This window comes from Gobio gobio (assembly GCF_949357685.1).
Source record: "Gobio gobio genome assembly, chromosome: 20".
NCBI classification, from domain to species: Eukaryota; Metazoa; Chordata; class Actinopteri; order Cypriniformes; family Gobionidae; genus Gobio; species Gobio gobio.
This window is the reverse complement of record NC_137113.1, coordinates 21,295,404-21,312,434: the sequence shown is the minus strand read 5'-3', so window position 1 is coordinate 21,312,434 and position 17,031 is coordinate 21,295,404. Positions and strand designations below refer to the sequence as shown.

General features: G+C 36.2%; 1 protein-coding gene across 9 annotated transcripts in view; it reads right to left on the bottom strand.

Annotated features, from left to right (window-relative positions):
- Positions 1 to 882: 882 nt before the first annotated feature.
- The window catches only part of ldb3b (LIM domain binding 3b), a 29,145-nt gene continuing 12,996 nt past the window's right edge, over positions 883 to 17,031 (bottom strand). For 2 of the 9 annotated variants that reach the window (XM_079801011.1, XM_079801012.1), the window contains exons 3-10: positions 14,343 to 14,494; positions 11,688 to 11,763; positions 9,044 to 9,066; positions 8,255 to 8,455; positions 5,797 to 5,826; positions 5,083 to 5,252; positions 4,860 to 4,896; positions 883 to 1,452 (exon numbers count right to left, since the gene is read on the bottom strand). In XM_079801011.1, the coding sequence (XP_079657137.1) occupies positions 1,356 to 1,452; positions 4,860 to 4,896; positions 5,083 to 5,252; positions 5,797 to 5,826; positions 8,255 to 8,455; positions 9,044 to 9,066; positions 11,688 to 11,763; positions 14,343 to 14,494 (786 nt within the window). In that variant the 3' untranslated portion in view covers positions 883 to 1,355. Of the gene's footprint in view, positions 1,453 to 4,859; positions 4,897 to 5,082; positions 5,253 to 5,796; positions 5,827 to 8,254; positions 8,456 to 9,043; positions 9,067 to 10,847; positions 11,153 to 11,687; positions 11,764 to 14,342; positions 14,495 to 17,031 lie in introns of all 9 variants that reach the window. The other 7 variants (XM_079801007.1, XM_079801008.1, XM_079801009.1 and 4 more) reach the window with 4 other exon arrangements.

Below are 17,031 nucleotides of genomic sequence, written 5' to 3'. Positions count from 1 at the left end.
CCGCGGGTGCCACCTGGTGTCAACATGATGAAGAATATAGTAGTTGTTTAACTTTTTTAAAGTTTATAATGAAGGCTGCCCTACTAGTAATACATAATTAAATCTGATTTTTTAATCTAAGTAAATGTATACAAACGCAAGGGATTAGAGGAGGGAAGAGTGAATGAATTATCACTCTGTATTATAGTATCATCTACAGGTCAGTATTGGTGTTGCAGAAAACTGACTGGGTGAATATTGTCAGACTCCAAGTGAGTGTAAGTATGAATTTAGATAAACAACGAGCATTAAAATACACACTTCCTAAGTACAAAAGTTTAGAGCCGGCAATAACTTTTTTTTTTTTAAATAGGTAATTATCTTATCCTCACCAAGGCTGTGTTTATTTGGAAAAGAGTAAACAATTACAATTTAAAATAACTTTTCTATTTGAATATATTTTAAAATTTTGTTGATGGCAAACTCTAACATTTCTGTGATGGCAAACTGAATTTTTCAGTACTGCTTTACTTTACTGCTAAATATTGTGGAACCGTGATATTTTTATTTTATAGGATTCTTTTGAAAGTTCAAAAGAGCAGCATTTATTTGAAATAAATATATATTTTTATAAAAATATAAAAGTCTTTACTGTCACTTTTGATCAGTTTAATGCAGCCGTACTTTCCTTATTAAATGTTTTTTTTTTTTTTTACTAAAATATTACTGACCCAACCTTTCATTATTTTCTTGGCAAATAATAATGAAGTACATCTGGCTTTATAATTCGAAATGTTTGTTGTTGTTTTTTTGTGGGAATGTATTACCGTTTACCTTACAAATAACTTAGTACACTCAAAATAGTCGATCCTAGAAGACTTTGTAAATAAGTCACACTGACAGTTTTGTTTATTTGGTTAAACGTAATAATGTTTTATTCACATTAACAATAGTACATTTGGTTTGTATTTCAATATGTGCTGTGGAGTATTGCAGTGGATGTGGTACATCATTTTATCATTTCTCTCAGGGTTAGTTTTTTTTTTTTTACATCAGCAATTCATTCAGGCAATTCATTATTCAGCAATAATTTATGATAAACAGTGCAGCCAAAAGAGAAGAAAAAGAGAAACATAAAATGAAAAAGAAAATGACAACTGAGCACTATAGACTATGTTTCAGTTACATGAAACAAACAGACATATGAACATCAAACAGGAGCTTTGTGTGTTCACTTACAGGCTAGTTTATAACTCTAACTCACATTCCAGTCACTAGACTACTCCTTTCTACCTATTGCACCCTCATTTTACATCATCTTCTGGTTTCTTTGTTGATTGTTGCATCAACTTCTGTCCAGCAACATCGGGAGGCATTTACCCCTGGATGTTAAGGATCTGTGCAGATAGGCCGTGGTGCCAGTTTTTCAGTTTGGCAAATCGTGGGCCTTTTACCTCTGATTCAAATTTCTCCCTGTAAAAGAAAAAAGAAAAATGTGTAAATGATTATGCTTAATAGGGCTTTATATGGTCCAACCATCCAAACTGTGTCAATGCCCAAAAAAAGAAGTGTGCTTAATCAAAGACTGAATCAAAGACTTTAAATATACTAAGACTTACATATTATTATGAATGTGCGACATGCAATATGGCAGAATAAGCCCCGCCTTTTAAATAAAACAGACAATCGCCAATTGGTGAAGTCATTGTGTCACTGCAGCTGCCATTATAAGCTCCCTAGAAACAGTCAGGGTCCTATCATACACCTGGGGCAATGCGACGACAGGCACGACGCACTTATCCTTTTCATGTCCAGCGTAACGTTGTTTAAATAGCAAATGCACTCACGCCCATCTGTTCATGCATGTTTAGGCGCATTGTTGGCGCGTTACCATTTTGAGGCAACTGAAAACGCCATTGACCAAAAAAAACCTGGTATAAAGTCAATAGCACAGTATTTTTTGTATTATTTATAGGCCGCGTTAGTAATATGCGCCTATAGGCGGGTGCACAACATGCTCTGCTTATTACACACACAGGGACACGCAGCAGCACACAAACATGCTAAATATAAAAAAAGGATTACAATGTAAAAGATTATTATTGTGTACATAAATATAAAAATGCCTACATGTCAAAATGGATAGTCATAGCATTTATCAGAATGACCTATTTACAGTAATGACTAATGAAATTGGCTACTTACTGTATTTAAAGGGTCAGTTCAACCAAAAATAAAAATTCTGTCATTAATTACTTACCCTCATGTCGTTCGACACCCGTAAGACCTCCGTTCATCTTCGGAACACAAATGAAGATATTTTAGTTGAAATCTGATGGCTCTGAAAGGCCTCCATTGGCACAATGCACGGTACACTCTCAAGACCCTTAAAAGGTACTAAAGACGTTGTTACAAAGTCCATCTCACTACAGTGGTTCTAAAATAACTTTATGAATCGGCGAGAATAGTTTTTGTGCGCAAAAATACCCTAAATAACGACTTATATAGTGATGACGATTTCAAAACACGGCTTCATGAAGCTTCGAAGCGTTATGAATCAGTGAGTCGAATCATGATTCGGATCGCGTGTCAAACCGCCAAACTGCTGAAATTTGGCGATCCAAACTGCTGATTCGACTCAATGATTCATAACGCTTCGAAGCTTCACGAGGCCGTGTTTTGAAGTCGTTATTTAGGGTTTTTTTGCGCACAAAAACTATTCTCGCCGATTCATAAAGTTATTTTAGAACCACTGTAGTGAGATGGACTTTGTAATGACGTCTTTAGTACCTTTTAAGGGTCTTGAAAGTGAACCGTGCCATTGTGCCAATGGAGGCTTTCAGAGCGATCAGATTTCAACTAAAATATCTTCATTTGTGTCCCGAAGATGAATGGAGGTCTTACGGGTGTCCAACGACATGAGGGTAAGTAATTAATGACAGAATTTTCATTTTTGGGTGAATTAACCCTTTAACCAATCGTGGCACACATGTATTTAAACTGACTCGTCAAGTTGAGGGTGTCTATATTCCGTCATGTAAATATAGACTCTGCCATGGTACAAGCGCAACTGACTTTTAAAGGGAATGGGAGATGAGACTCTGATTGGGTTATTGCATGTTACGCCCAAATCACACCCATGACTAATTAAGAGACTAGGTACAACCCTTTTGGACCATGCACCTGGCGCGCCGACTGTTTTTTGCTTTGTTAAAGTGGATTCGGACACACCCTAAGTGCACCTGCGCCATGCGCTTCAGACCATGCAATCAGGTCGTTAAAATATGGCTCGCAGTTTCTAGAGACGCATGCCTAGGACTGCACATTGGCTGGTCCAGCCTGAAATATAAGCCTTTTTTACACTGTTTGAGCAGAACTTATGGAACACAGAAACAACTTATGGGATAGTTCATGTCAGATTTTGTTGCAGATTTGAAATATACTGTATTTAAATGTGTGCATAGCTAACAGTTTCCCCATTCATATAGATTGGACTTGGTGTCAAGTATTTAAAAAAAGGACACTTTAAAAGACTACCTGACTATGTTTCTTAGCACACTGAAGTACACTTTTAAAAAGTGCACTTTGTAATAATGTCAATTTTTTTTTTACTTTAAAATACATTTTAAATCATTATGTTTTAACAATCTTTTGCTGTGATTTGTAAACTTATTTTGACAAATACATTTCTTGTCTTGACAAACATGCAAAGTACTTGATTATAATTTGAACTGTATTGTGTTATTTAATATTACATTTAAAGTTAATATATTTTAAATGTGCTAAATTGAAACGTCATCCTTACAAACGTGTAATTACAAATATATTCCAATACATGACATTCAGATTTCAATAGAAACTATATTAGAAACTATATTATATTAGTTACCAAAAATGCTTGTCAGTACATTTATCAGTACACTTTTCAGAAATACAATAGAAATAATCATGAAATTACATATAAAGTTATACTTAAGTGGGTCACAAAGTCTTTCTAATTGCATCTATGTGTTAAGTGATTATGCGAGTGACATGTCAGTAGGATTTTTGAGTACAAAAAACATTCAGATTTTAGTATTTCAAAGAAAGTGTTTGTTTGTTTTATTTCTCATATATTTTTAGATAACTAGGATCAATCTCAGACAGGTTCGTTCAGTTGTTTGCCAGGTCTTCTTAGGTAAATGGAAAACCTATATAATCTACTTTCCACATTATTAAGCAAGTCACTGTTCTCATGCAATATGGGGAGGAAGAAAGGTATTTTCTGAAGATGAAAAGCATGAAATGGTGCAATGTCTTGCGAAAGGCATGAAAACAACTAATATTTAGCTAAAACTGAACAGAGATTATCGAAAGATTTGTTATTATAAAGTTATTTAGAGCACAGAAGAACTCGACCAGAAAAGGCTTATTAAGAAAGGTTTCTGTCAAACTAATTAACTGTATTAAAAGGACAGCTATACAAAAAGTATCATGTATTTATACACCCTGTAAACCTTTCTCTTTGTGAGTTTTGGTTAGGTAGGGGTGGCTGAAATGCAACTTTATGCACAACTGCTGAACAAACCTGTCTGAGACTGACACAGATATGAGAAATGAAAAAAAAAAAACAGTTTCTTTGAAAAACTCAAATCTAAATGTTTATTGTACTGAAATCCTACATATGTCACTTTCATAAATTGGAACACAATGTAATATACATTTAAACTATAATATATTTTCATTTAATTGTAAATATCATTCGATTAAGTGTCCGAAAACATTACATTCACATAGCACTTGAGTATATAATTTGCTTAATATGTTCTCTTTTTAAAAGTATGTTAAATTTACTTCTTTTGAAGGCTGAAGACAGCAAATATGGAGACAAAGTGGATTACCTTGATTTTCTAAGAGCCTCTTCATCTGGATCTTGCACTGTGAGATAAAAAATAAAAATCGAGTCACCCTTTACAGGCCGAATCTCCAAAATAAAGGGATTTTTATCACATGAACACTAGCTGTCAACTTATGTCAGTGCGTCTAAACAAAGCATGTCAGCCCTTTCAGTTCAAACCAATTTCCAGTCCACACAGTGATGTGATTAAGAAAGGCTGTACTCACAATACTCCGTTCCTGTGATATGAGCAAGGATGCGGAAGGATTTGGACTGCAGGTTGGCGGCACGACGGGCCCACTCAGACATCTCTGGCTCCTTATCATCAGGTTTGATCACGGCCTGGTAGACTGGAGAAGCACTGTCCACAAGAGGGTCTTTAATAGGAAGTGAGCTACTATACCAAACAGAGAGAAAAGGGTGGGGGACCAAGATCAGTTTTTCATCTGTGTTCTCTGAATTTGGGTCCATCAAATAATTAGTTTCAATAATCATAATAAATGGACAGTGACAAACTTTTTTACATTATGCTTCCTTTTGAAGATGTGCATTGCAATGGAATTACAGTTCCATTATAGTGAGACATCTGTGATGGAGGAAGTGACTCAAGAATGAGTTAGGGTAAAACTGTATGCAGAGTTCCCATGTTAGGAGAAGGTAGATTAAAATGTTAGATGTTATGTAATTCTCCCCTGGCAAATATACTCAGAACATTGCTTTTAGGTTTTGTCTTCATTCGTTTTTAATACAAGATTATTTATTTTTCTTTATTGAGCTCTATTTACTTTACTTACATATTCCCAACAGTGTAACATGGTAATTGAAAAATGACCAAAAAAGTCCACTTCAGTGTTTATGCAATCAGCCTTTAACAGAGAATATAACATGTGAGATGAGTCAATGCAGCTGTGATGGATCTAAATAGACTGTTGGCTACTTACGCCAAGGGAGATCCAGCGGAGTCATCGCCACTGTCAATCACATGATGAACCGGGATGGAAGGGAACAAGACAGAGCCGTGTCGCATGGAGGGAGGGGAAAGGTGGAGGGGGTGAGGCGAGGTTGAGTGATGAGGTATGGTTGGGTGATCGGTTGTGGGTGGAGTGCCATAATTACAAGCAGAAGAGGGAGGAAAAGCACAGATGAGGTTGATACACATGACCTTGTGGAAGCCTGAAATCAGCCCAGACTAGATGACTAATAATGAGCTCTTACTGTTACAAACACTGCAAACTGAAGCAAGTTTTATAGACGCTAATCAAAAACAGTACACTGTAAATATAAAGATGCGAAATGAGGGGAAATACATTTACTTTTCCTAACATCTCATAACAAATTGCAAGAATATGCCTTCTTATCTGCTGCAGTGGTCCTTAAAAAATGTAGACACTGAAATAGTACACTAAAAAATTAAAATTCTGCCATCTTCTGGTTATTCTCTGATAGAAGAGTATAACAAAGAGTCGGTCGTTAAAACATGGGTACCGGATCATGAAACATCTCTCAATAGCTTTGTGCACTTAAGTAGACCGTAGAAACCACCTATGATCAAATTATATACTTCGGCTCATGATGCTTTTGGGAAACGCGTCCCAGACCAATTTTGTGTACTGGATCGACCAATTCATGGAAAAGATGGAAAACCAAAGTCCCTTTCAAGGAAAGTCTGTTCACTCTGCGGCCATATTTGCAACTCCTCCGGGGCAGCTATTGCGGGCATACAAGATAGGCTGCGTCGGAAATCGAATACTTCTCTACTATATAGTATTCGAAAAACAGTACGCCAACAGAGTAGTATAGGCGAATAGATAAGCCAACAGTAGGCGAATAGTACTTCCGGCGAGATTCTGAAGTGTGCACACGATGAACACTTTACTATCCCACGAGGCCACGGGAGAGGATTTATGAATGGAGGTGAAGGGACGCAACTGACGCTGGTAGGTCACATGACAATGACAACATGGCGAATGCAGTATGTCTGGATTACATTCATACTACACTCATTCATACTATATAGAACATAATTTTTTAACGGCCGCAAAGTTAATTCAAATTCAAATGTAGTATCTACTTACATAATACGTGATTTCGGACGCAGCACAAGTCCTATCTATTTGAATGGGGGAATCCTGAAATCTCAAAAACTGCTTGCCGAACTCACAATTAAATAACGTATTTCAAATCAGCAACAAAATCTAACATGAACTGCCCCATAAATGTTGTTTCTTATTATCAAATAGCTTTTTTTTTAAAAATCCGGCTAGACAATGCGCATGTGCAGTCCTAAGCGCAGGTCTCAGGTTTCTATGGGAACCGAAATTACTAATGGCAGTTGCAGTGATGCAATGGCTTTGCCAATCAGAGATTGGGACAATGGGATTTATTTTTAACTCATCAATCAATTTTTAGGTTTCAGGGTTTTTTTTAAACAAACTTTATTTAAAGATGATTCTGAACTATGTTATGAAAGATATAATGAAATGCATTCATATACCATTTTACTTTATGAAATATGTGGGTAAAATGACAATACTTGGATTTACCCATTCAATACAATGTATCTATTCACTGCATCTAATTTGCATATTAATGTGTTCTTGGTGCAACATGTAATGAAAAAAGAAGTGTAATAATGGGAGGAAAAATTGGCAACATTTTCAAAATAATATCTAATATTTCATAGGAATATTGATATGTAATTTCTTTCCCTGTTCACTTGTTATGTCTCCAAAATGCCTGATAAACATGATTTAAATCCTGGTGTCCACTATAGTGGTCATTTATGAAATCAATGCCCTGTTCTGTAACAGAAAGTCATATTTTGATTAGAAACCCCATAACATTTTCCTGAGATGTTGATTTATAACAAACAATTTGAAAATTAATCAGATTTAAATTATAATTAAAAAATATGATCATATTTCCATAAGAGTGCTCAACATTAATGTCAGCCATTTTTAAAGACCAAGAAGAAGATGGTATCTCCAAACATTTGGTATCCCTGCAAAGCCCCGAATGTGCTCTTTACTGGACATCCAGACTGTGACATGTGACATGTATGATGTCAGAGAAATTCACTAAAATATAATGTCCACTACAGTGGACAAAAGTCTATTCTTGGGTCCCAGGAGGATATGACTTCTGAAGATTTGGAAAGTTGTGTGAACCACTTTTAATGATGGGCTACTTCTTTTTTATGATTTCCAAGTTCTCATTCACTTTTATTTGTTTCCATGAGAGTTAGCAAATAATTATAAAACTGTTTCAAATGCAATGAAATTCAAGTAGTGTGGCTTAAATGTTCATTTTGTGGCCTTTGTATCCCTTTCCTACCTGAGCTCTCACCTAAGCATCAGTGTAGTAAAATTTTAAAAGTGCTGGACATGACCAGAGACCTACCTCATCTCATTTCCTCTGGCTTGGGCCTGACCAGCAATGGCATCCATAATAGCATCTTGAGAGTACATACTAATAGGAGTGTTGTACTGAGCATGGATGATAGTAGCCTTCCCACCAGGACCCTTCACCTCAATAGGCTTGTGAGTGGACAAAGCTGAGTCCTTCAGTGCAATGGGGTTGAAGCTGGGAACATATTCTTGGCTGTAAGAGTTCAGGTGAGGGAGTGTTCAGGGTACGATAGTGTAGAGGAGAGTGGATGATGGTGAGGAGGCAGAAATATGAGTGAAAACAGAGAGACAGTGAGAACAATGTATGTTTGACTTACCTTACTTAATATCATTAAACAGCATTGAGTTTTACAATACTACAGTTTTCTAATTAGTTCAAATTTTTTTACACCAACTTTTAATTTCTTGTTTTACATTCTAATTTTTAAAAAGTACCATGTCTGAAGCACAACATCCAAAGTGTAAAAGACATGGCATGCAATAGGTCCCATTATGATATTTCAACAACATATGATATTACATCATGCAACGATGCATTGACCAATAAAACTATAACCAAAACCCAACTATAGATTTATCCAGTTGAAATACTTCACTCAAAAGCATTTAACATTTCATCAGGTCTGAAATGTCAAATTGTTCAAAATAGCTTTTGAACATTCAGGAGTTAAAAAAATGTAAGCATGCAAACCACAACCACGGTACGACATGTGGCCATGCTTCAGAGCACACTGATTCACACGCAACTCTGGAGATTTTGTATTCAAAATCTGTTACTGACTTGGCAGCTGTGTTGGCAATGACCTGGGACGACATAGAGGAAAATATAGACAAAAAAAAAGACAGACAAAAGAGGCAGTGTTAGCCTTGATTTGGCAGTGTTGAATGATAATGGATCCACGTCCATGTAAATTAGCAGGGAAAAAACAACATTAACAAAGAATGCAAACTGCTTCAATATTTCCTAAGAACTTGCACCTTAAATCTGAATATATTTGAATATATTGGTGTTAGTTCACATACCCATCCCACCCCCCCCAATAGTTTTCTCCCCCTGGCTCTTAATGCGTTGTGTTTCCTTCTGGAGTATCAGTGAATGTTTTTGAACCTTTTTTAGTAGTTGTTAAAAGATGGATCTCAAAATCATACAGTCACTGCTGGAGAGGGTTCAAATATGCAAAAGTGCTGGAAAACTGAAGAATATATGCAGGACCAGGAGGACTTTTCTGAAGAACATTTGACAGTTTAACTGCTCAGGACAAACAAGGGACTCAAGAACAACCATCACAAAACAAATAAAACGGTGTGGATCATCCAGGGAACGACACACAGTATTAAGAATCAATGGTTCATAAACTTTTGAACGGGGTCATTTTAATAAATTCAGCAGGTTTTTTTTCTTGTGGACTATGTAAAAAAAATGTATGTAAAATATCTTATTCAGGACAGTACTAAATAAAAAAATAACATGCATTTTGTATGATCTCTCTTATTTAGTTAAAATTATTCACATTTGACAGATTCTGCAAGCGGTACATACTTTTTTTGCAACTGTATATAAAGTTAAACTCAACTAAAACTAAAATAATAAATTAAAGCTTAATAGAAAAAAAAACATGACACAAAAGTGCATTTTTACTAGCAATATTACTAAAACTTTCACATCTGAAAATATTCAAATAAAAGCTAAGTCAAAATTCTAACAAATACTATAATAATACTAAAATACCACTGAACCAATCACAACTCAAAGATGTGTCTTTCTAGTTGCATGACAACAAGAATCAAAGTTTAGAGTGTAGCGTACAATATCAGACCACTCGAGTCACCAAATTAACAGTCAATGGACGCACATGCTCTGCTTAGCTGTGCATGTGATGTTGCATAGCGGGAATTCTGTTCCTGTGAGCTGCAAATAGAGGATGCGTGACGGCATCACTTCGGTAGGACTTCTTTTGGGATATACTATTACAGGAGCTGTGACATTCTGAGCACATTAAAAGAGCCAACGAGCACACATTTGCACCCAAGATCAATTGCGGCTCATTACTCGGGGCCTGTGGGAATTTGCTCACATGTTTTGAGAGAGCAGACTTAGGAGAGTTATGATGCTAATAAATGATAAAACATATATAAAAAAAGGTGAAAGCTCCTTCTTCAACTTCAAGCTTAGCAAACCTCTTCTAATCGCAAGAGATGTAGCTCTGACACGACTAAAATAACTGTAGTATGTTGTCATTTGAAAACAGCTAACTTAGATACAGATCCAACTTTGCCAGGCCTTGCTCGTGTTGCATGCCAGCGGGTCAGGTGAGCCTGATGGACCACTGGTCCGCCTTTTGCCAAGTACATTCCCAGCTGATCCGCTACATGTAAGTGCAGAATGTGCAGGGGTGAGGATGGAATGTTCTGAGTACTCTTTGCCACAGATTTGTTAAAAGTACTGCTGGGATACAGGTGAGGCTGGCCAATGCCTCTGTGAGCCGTTAGTGAGAAGTGAGCACTAGCAACTAGTTTGTTAAAGCAGATTTGGTGGAATTGCTCATGAAGATACAGATTTGTGGGTTCGTTATAAGGTTACCTACCCCAACAATGGCAGGCCATTTAGACTGTCTTGTTGCATGACCACCATTTCCCTTAAAGTTTCTGCTGAATACAGGCCTATAGGAGAATTATACTGTCCCCCCTGGTTTGGGGTGGTTTTTGCCCCTTGGCCGAATGACAAAAGAGTGGGGACAGGGCTTTTAGCAGGAGAATGAATTACATTCTCCTGAGGTTGCTTCTCAATGTTTGGAATAAGAGACTTTTTGGAAGGTTTTTTGGCCAAGAGGATGCCATATCTTTTGACTGGTTTCTCATCATCTTCTCCTTCCTCAGTGTCCGTGGTTTCCTTAGTATAAAATAAATAATTAAAGACTAAAAAATGAACCATTAGCCCAAAATGGCATGGCATAGACAAAAAGAGATGTTTAGGAAAGAGGCAAATGAGGCATGTAGAAGCACACAAAAACATCAAACAGAATTCATCTAGCAACAAAAATGCAAATGAAAATTAGACCAGTGGGAAACTAATGAGGATTTCATATGATGTGCTTATTCTTGCTTGACCAACAAATGCCTGTAGAGGGAGTTAAGTGTCAGCTTTACAGAGAATGTGTGTTTTCACAGTCCCCCTCTCTGTGATATGGCTTGGAAACTCCCATGACTGATGGAGATGATTATAAAGAAATGGCTTGCCTATAACCAAAAACGACCATTGAGTTTACTTCAAAATTAATATGAATTAAATAAAAATTAATAAAATAAAAATGTCAGAATGTTGGAGTTATATTTTACACCACACTGATACACCTATCAGACATCAACCAGTTTAACATGCATACACTGGATAAAGAACATTTCAGATGGACAAAACTTGACTTTACCTTCTGGTGAGGGATAACTGGCATGGGTGAGTCCATTCTTGGTGTGGCTGTGGGTACAGGAGCAGGACGTCTCGACCTGGGAAGAGTACAGAATTCATAAGCCAAGGTCAATAATGCAAAACATCAGACTTGCATTGTTAATTTATTGTAGTGATATAGTGAGTCAGAACTATATTTAAGAAGATTAAAGGAAAAATAAGATAAAATTAATAATAATAAAAACTGTATCACAACATGTTATTCTGCTCCTATATGTGACCCTGGACCACAAAACCAGTCATTAGGGAAATTTTCATAAAATTTTTTCCTAAATTGATGTGAATAAATAAGCTTTCCATTGATATATGGTTTGTTAGGATAGGCCAATATTTGGCCGAGATACAACTGTTTGAAAACCTGGAATCTTAGGGTGCAAAAAAATCTAAATATTAAGAAAATCGCCTTTGAAGTTGTCCAAATAGAGTCCTTGGCAAGGCATTCTACTACTTATTTATATATATATATATATTTTGTAAATGTCCTACCGTATATATATACATTTACAAAATATATTCATGGAACATGATCTTTACTTATTATCCTCATGATTTTTGGCATAAAAGAAAAATGGATAATTTTGACCAATACAATGTATTGTTGGGAAATATACCCATGCGACTTGACTGGTTTTGTGGTCCAAGGTCACATATAGTAAAAGCTATTATGAAAGAGGTGATGAAAAAGGCGACAATAAAGACATTTTCTATTTCAAATAAATAAGCCTTCTGTTATTTTGATCTTTCTGTTCATCAAAGAATACTGAAAAAATGTCTGGAATTAAGGAACACAACTGTTTCAACATTGATAATAACCAGAAATGTTTCTTGAGCACTAAATCAGCACACTAGAATGATTTCTGAAGGATCCCGTGACATTGAAGATTGGAGTAATGATGCTGAAAATTCAACTTTGGAATTTAAAATATTTTACAAGTTAATTTAATTTGTAATAGTATTTGACAATATTAATGTATTTATTTTTTTATCAAATAAATGCATCCTTGGTGAGCATAAGAGACTTCTTTCAAAAACATTAAAAACCTTACACACCCCAAACTTTTGAATGGTAGTGTATCAGGCAGAAATGTAAAGGGAAAGAACAGCACTTAACTGCTCATCAAAAATCTTTCAAAGAAACAATTTTCCTGAAATCAGAGACACGAGGCCTATAATCAATGTGGTCAGGAACTGACAACATTCCAGGTTTGTAGAGTGGTTGATAAATCAATACAAAAACTGCTTAAACCAATGAAATTACTATGTTTGGGGTCTTTAATCCTTCAACAATGAGAAGGAGCACTCATTGAGTGACCTCCAAGTAAGTGCTCTTGTAAAACAAAAGCAGCATTGCTGCAGTATAGAAGTCCAGGGGAAATACATGTGCACCCTGTCAATCCTCCTGAGATGCTTTTGACTGGAGAGGAGCAAGGAAAGGTAGTGCAAAATTACATAAATCTGTCAATGATAAATATGTTATATCAAATAAAATACAGCTAATATAACATACAATAATACTAACATCTCTATGTGAAAGGAACATTCAGCCTCTTCCAACCAATAAATGTGTATGCTGTCAATAAATAAGGAGAATCAAGATTCTGAAGATCACTCACGACTGAAAGATGGAGAGGAGAAGTAGCTTATAAAAGTGAACACTGGAGCCAGCATTAAGAAATGTCACAGGGTAGCCAAGGTATCTTTGTGAGAAACATTTCTTCCCTTTGCTGTAGTGCAGGTGGCCACATGAAAGGACCTAATCTTCTTTCGGATAGAGGCTTTGGGGTGTCCATACTAAATTAATAAAACTATATTAAAAAGGTGGAAAGCCTTCCGAATGTAATTTCCCCTACCTTCTAAACATCAATGCCTTTAATTTATGCATGCTGGCAACCTGAAGGACTACACAAGACCCAGGTGATTTTTCACAGACACTTTTTTTTTAAATTCTATTGTCCTGTCTGCATATTTGTATGCTAACCATCACTCATAGTTTGAGTCAGCTCAACTGCTTATATCCCTCATGAACGAGCTGTGTAATTGCAGAGAACTTGTATTGCTTGCCAGAGTTGACTGCTCCCAAAGTAAATGAGATGCATTGCTGATGCCCTCTTAAGAAAACCCATTCACCAAACCCATTCATCACAAACATAATGGAAAATCATCAGATGGAAAGACTAAAGGCCTGTTCACACCAAGGACAAAAACTATAATGATAACGACATAGTCTTAAAAAAAACTTCTAAATTTAAAAGAATAGCATAGTCCACTCCACAACTATAACTATAATGGCAGAGAGGAATGATATCATTGGAGTCACCTTCACAGTGGTGTTTTTTTCTTCCAGCTAATAAATGATAAAAACTCTGACAGCCAATCAGAATCCATCCTGCTTTAAAGAGTTTGAGCATTTAAAGCGGCAGACAAAACAGAACATTATTGTGTATCAGTGTGGTTGCTAATATAGTTATCATTCTTGGTGTGGACAGGCTTAAAAAGGGAGTTTAGTTTGGAGTAAATAAAAGAAGTGTAAAGAAATGGAATGTTCAGAAACATAAAAAGCATCAAAAGGTGTTCAGGTGGTCCTCTGAAGTCTGAACACATTATTGTTGAGGTTTACCTCTGCATGGTGAGGACGAGTTTGGTGGTGGCTGCCTTTATCTTGTTTTGGGCATCCAGATGGGTCATGCCTTCAGTGCTAACCCCATCAATCGCGGTAATAATGTCACCCTGATTGAGGTTTCCGCTTGCTGCCTTGCTGCCTGGTGTGATCTGTGGACAGACACCAGACACATTTTGCTTGCTACAGTACATACATTTGCATGGTACATCGGTCACATTTAATTAATAATTTGTCACTGTCAAGTGCAGCAGCTGACTCGGAGCATATGAGTACATGCCGACACAAACAATGTTCTCCTCTTAAACTAATGTTAACACCTTTGGGGCCTTGAAAATGAAAATCCTTAAAGAACGAGAAGGAATGCTCAATGAGTAACTTCCCTGTAATAACAGCAGCCTTGCTGTGTAAGCACCGTGAAACCCTAGGGGATGTTTCAAAAGGCAGTAGACATAAGACATGCCAAACATAAACATGTTCTACTCTTTAGTGAGATATCTTTTTAACAGGGACGTAACCACTATAGGGGACAAGTCTGTAGGGGAACAAGTGCTCTCCATTACACACGTTTGTTGTTAAGATGGCAAACTGTTAACAATTTGTCTGGTCTGCCTCAACGGTCTAATAATGCTCATCAATGTCAAAATGATGGGCAATCAGATCAAAGAAGGTGGGGCTGAATGTTCACTGAAGATGAGGGTGAATTCCAACGTGGCGCTTTTAGTTTTTACAGTGAAAGAGTGCGTGCGTGTTAAGATATAAGTAGCTAAACGTTTAATTTTTGACAACTGTTTTACGATGGATACATTTAATGACCCACAGTAACAGTGATGCAAATTACTTAACTTTTTAATTATAATTTCGCTATTTTGAATTGAAAATACGCAATAATTTAAATGTCATTCATAACCGAATGTGACTAGACAAAAAAAATATTTTTTATATATTTTTTATTTTATTTTAATACAAATTTTGACATATTAGATATACTAACATGAGTTTAAATGGATTACTCCACAACTACATGCTATAATTAGATCTAAAACTTATTTTACCATTCTTATTTCTTCTTTATTCCCTCAAATCCATTTAAATATGTAATTTCTTTAAATAAAAAAAAGGGGGAAAAAAGACCACTTTTGTCCCCGTCCAATGGTCAAGACATGGTTACAGCCTTGCTTTTTAAAGCTGCTGTCTGTACCTTTTTTTTGTGTTCAAGATTTACAAAAAAAATTAATGAGAATGTACAACATGAATTCATTTTCCAAACCATGTTTTTGTCTTACCTTGAATCATTATGGTACACTTATATTAAGTGTTTATATTGGGACTATTTCAGTCCAGACTGATAGGAACCGCTGCGGAGGAGCACAGTCCCTGCGTGACTTGCCATAGACATTAACAGAGAGAAGTAGCTCAGGCTGCAATGTTCTTCCGCTAGACGCATGCAGTTCTGTTAGTTAACCGCTAGAGTGCAAAAAGTTACGGACTGCAGCTTTAATAGAGAATCCATTTGCAGCATAGCTATCTACATACATTGTATCTACATAAATCTGAACAAATGTCTTGAGAATGGACATGGGCCATGAAGTGATATGTAGTGATGTTACATTCGACACCAAAGCTCAGAATCTTTGTCAAGAAAAACAAAACAAAACAAAAACAACATATTTCACATTAAAGCACTGAAACGAAACTTGATTCATTTTTGCCAATACCGCATGATCTATGACGTCTGACGATTTGTTCACCTGAAAACCACATGACAGTATGACAGTGTTTCAGTATTTTGGTTAAAAAGGAGCAAATTCCATTTCTCTAATACTTTATAATGTTTTTTCATATGAAGCTCAAATGACCTTTGCATTTGAAATATATGCATGGTTAAAATGTATTTAATGTGTGTCGGTGTAAAAAAAAAAGTAAAAGTGGCTATTATTTCAGGCACCTCATTAAAATGTTAAAAATAAAGGTTGTTGTTGATGCCCCTGCCTCCCTCAATTTGACCCTGTATTCTGGGCCCCTGCCACCAACCCTTCTGTCCCACCTGCTCCCATTACTGCAACGCGCACACATATACATGTTTCTGAGAGAGCTCTCCTTCATGTAATGTTCTGCTAGTAAAAACCCAACTGCCATGCAATTTATAACTTCTGAAGGTACGCAAAGAGAACTTGATCATGTGATTTACCTGTAAATAACTGAAATCTATAATGATATATTTTTTAAAGTGGACAGGAAAAAGTCTGGGACGGTTTTACTCTTAACTCCAAATCAGCAAGGAAATGAGAAATATTAGGCTACTAATTAATTTGCATAATAATAAATGGGAAACGCTTCACATTCATTTGGCGTTCACATCCCCATCACCCTCCCTCTCTTCACATTTCACTTATAGTTCACCCAAAACTATTTGATAGTTCACCCAGTAATGAAATTTCTGTCATGAATTACTCACACTGTCATTCCAAACCCATAAGACTTTTGTTCATTTTCGGGATAAATGATGATGAAATCTGAGAGATTTCTGTCCCTCCACTGACAGCTACGCAACTACCACTTTGACACCTCAAAAAGTTAATAAAGATATCGTAAAACTAATCCATATAATAATCCATATAAATCGAGCGGTTCAGTCCAGATTTTCTGAAGAGACACAATCGCTTTCCATTATGAACAGATTGAATTT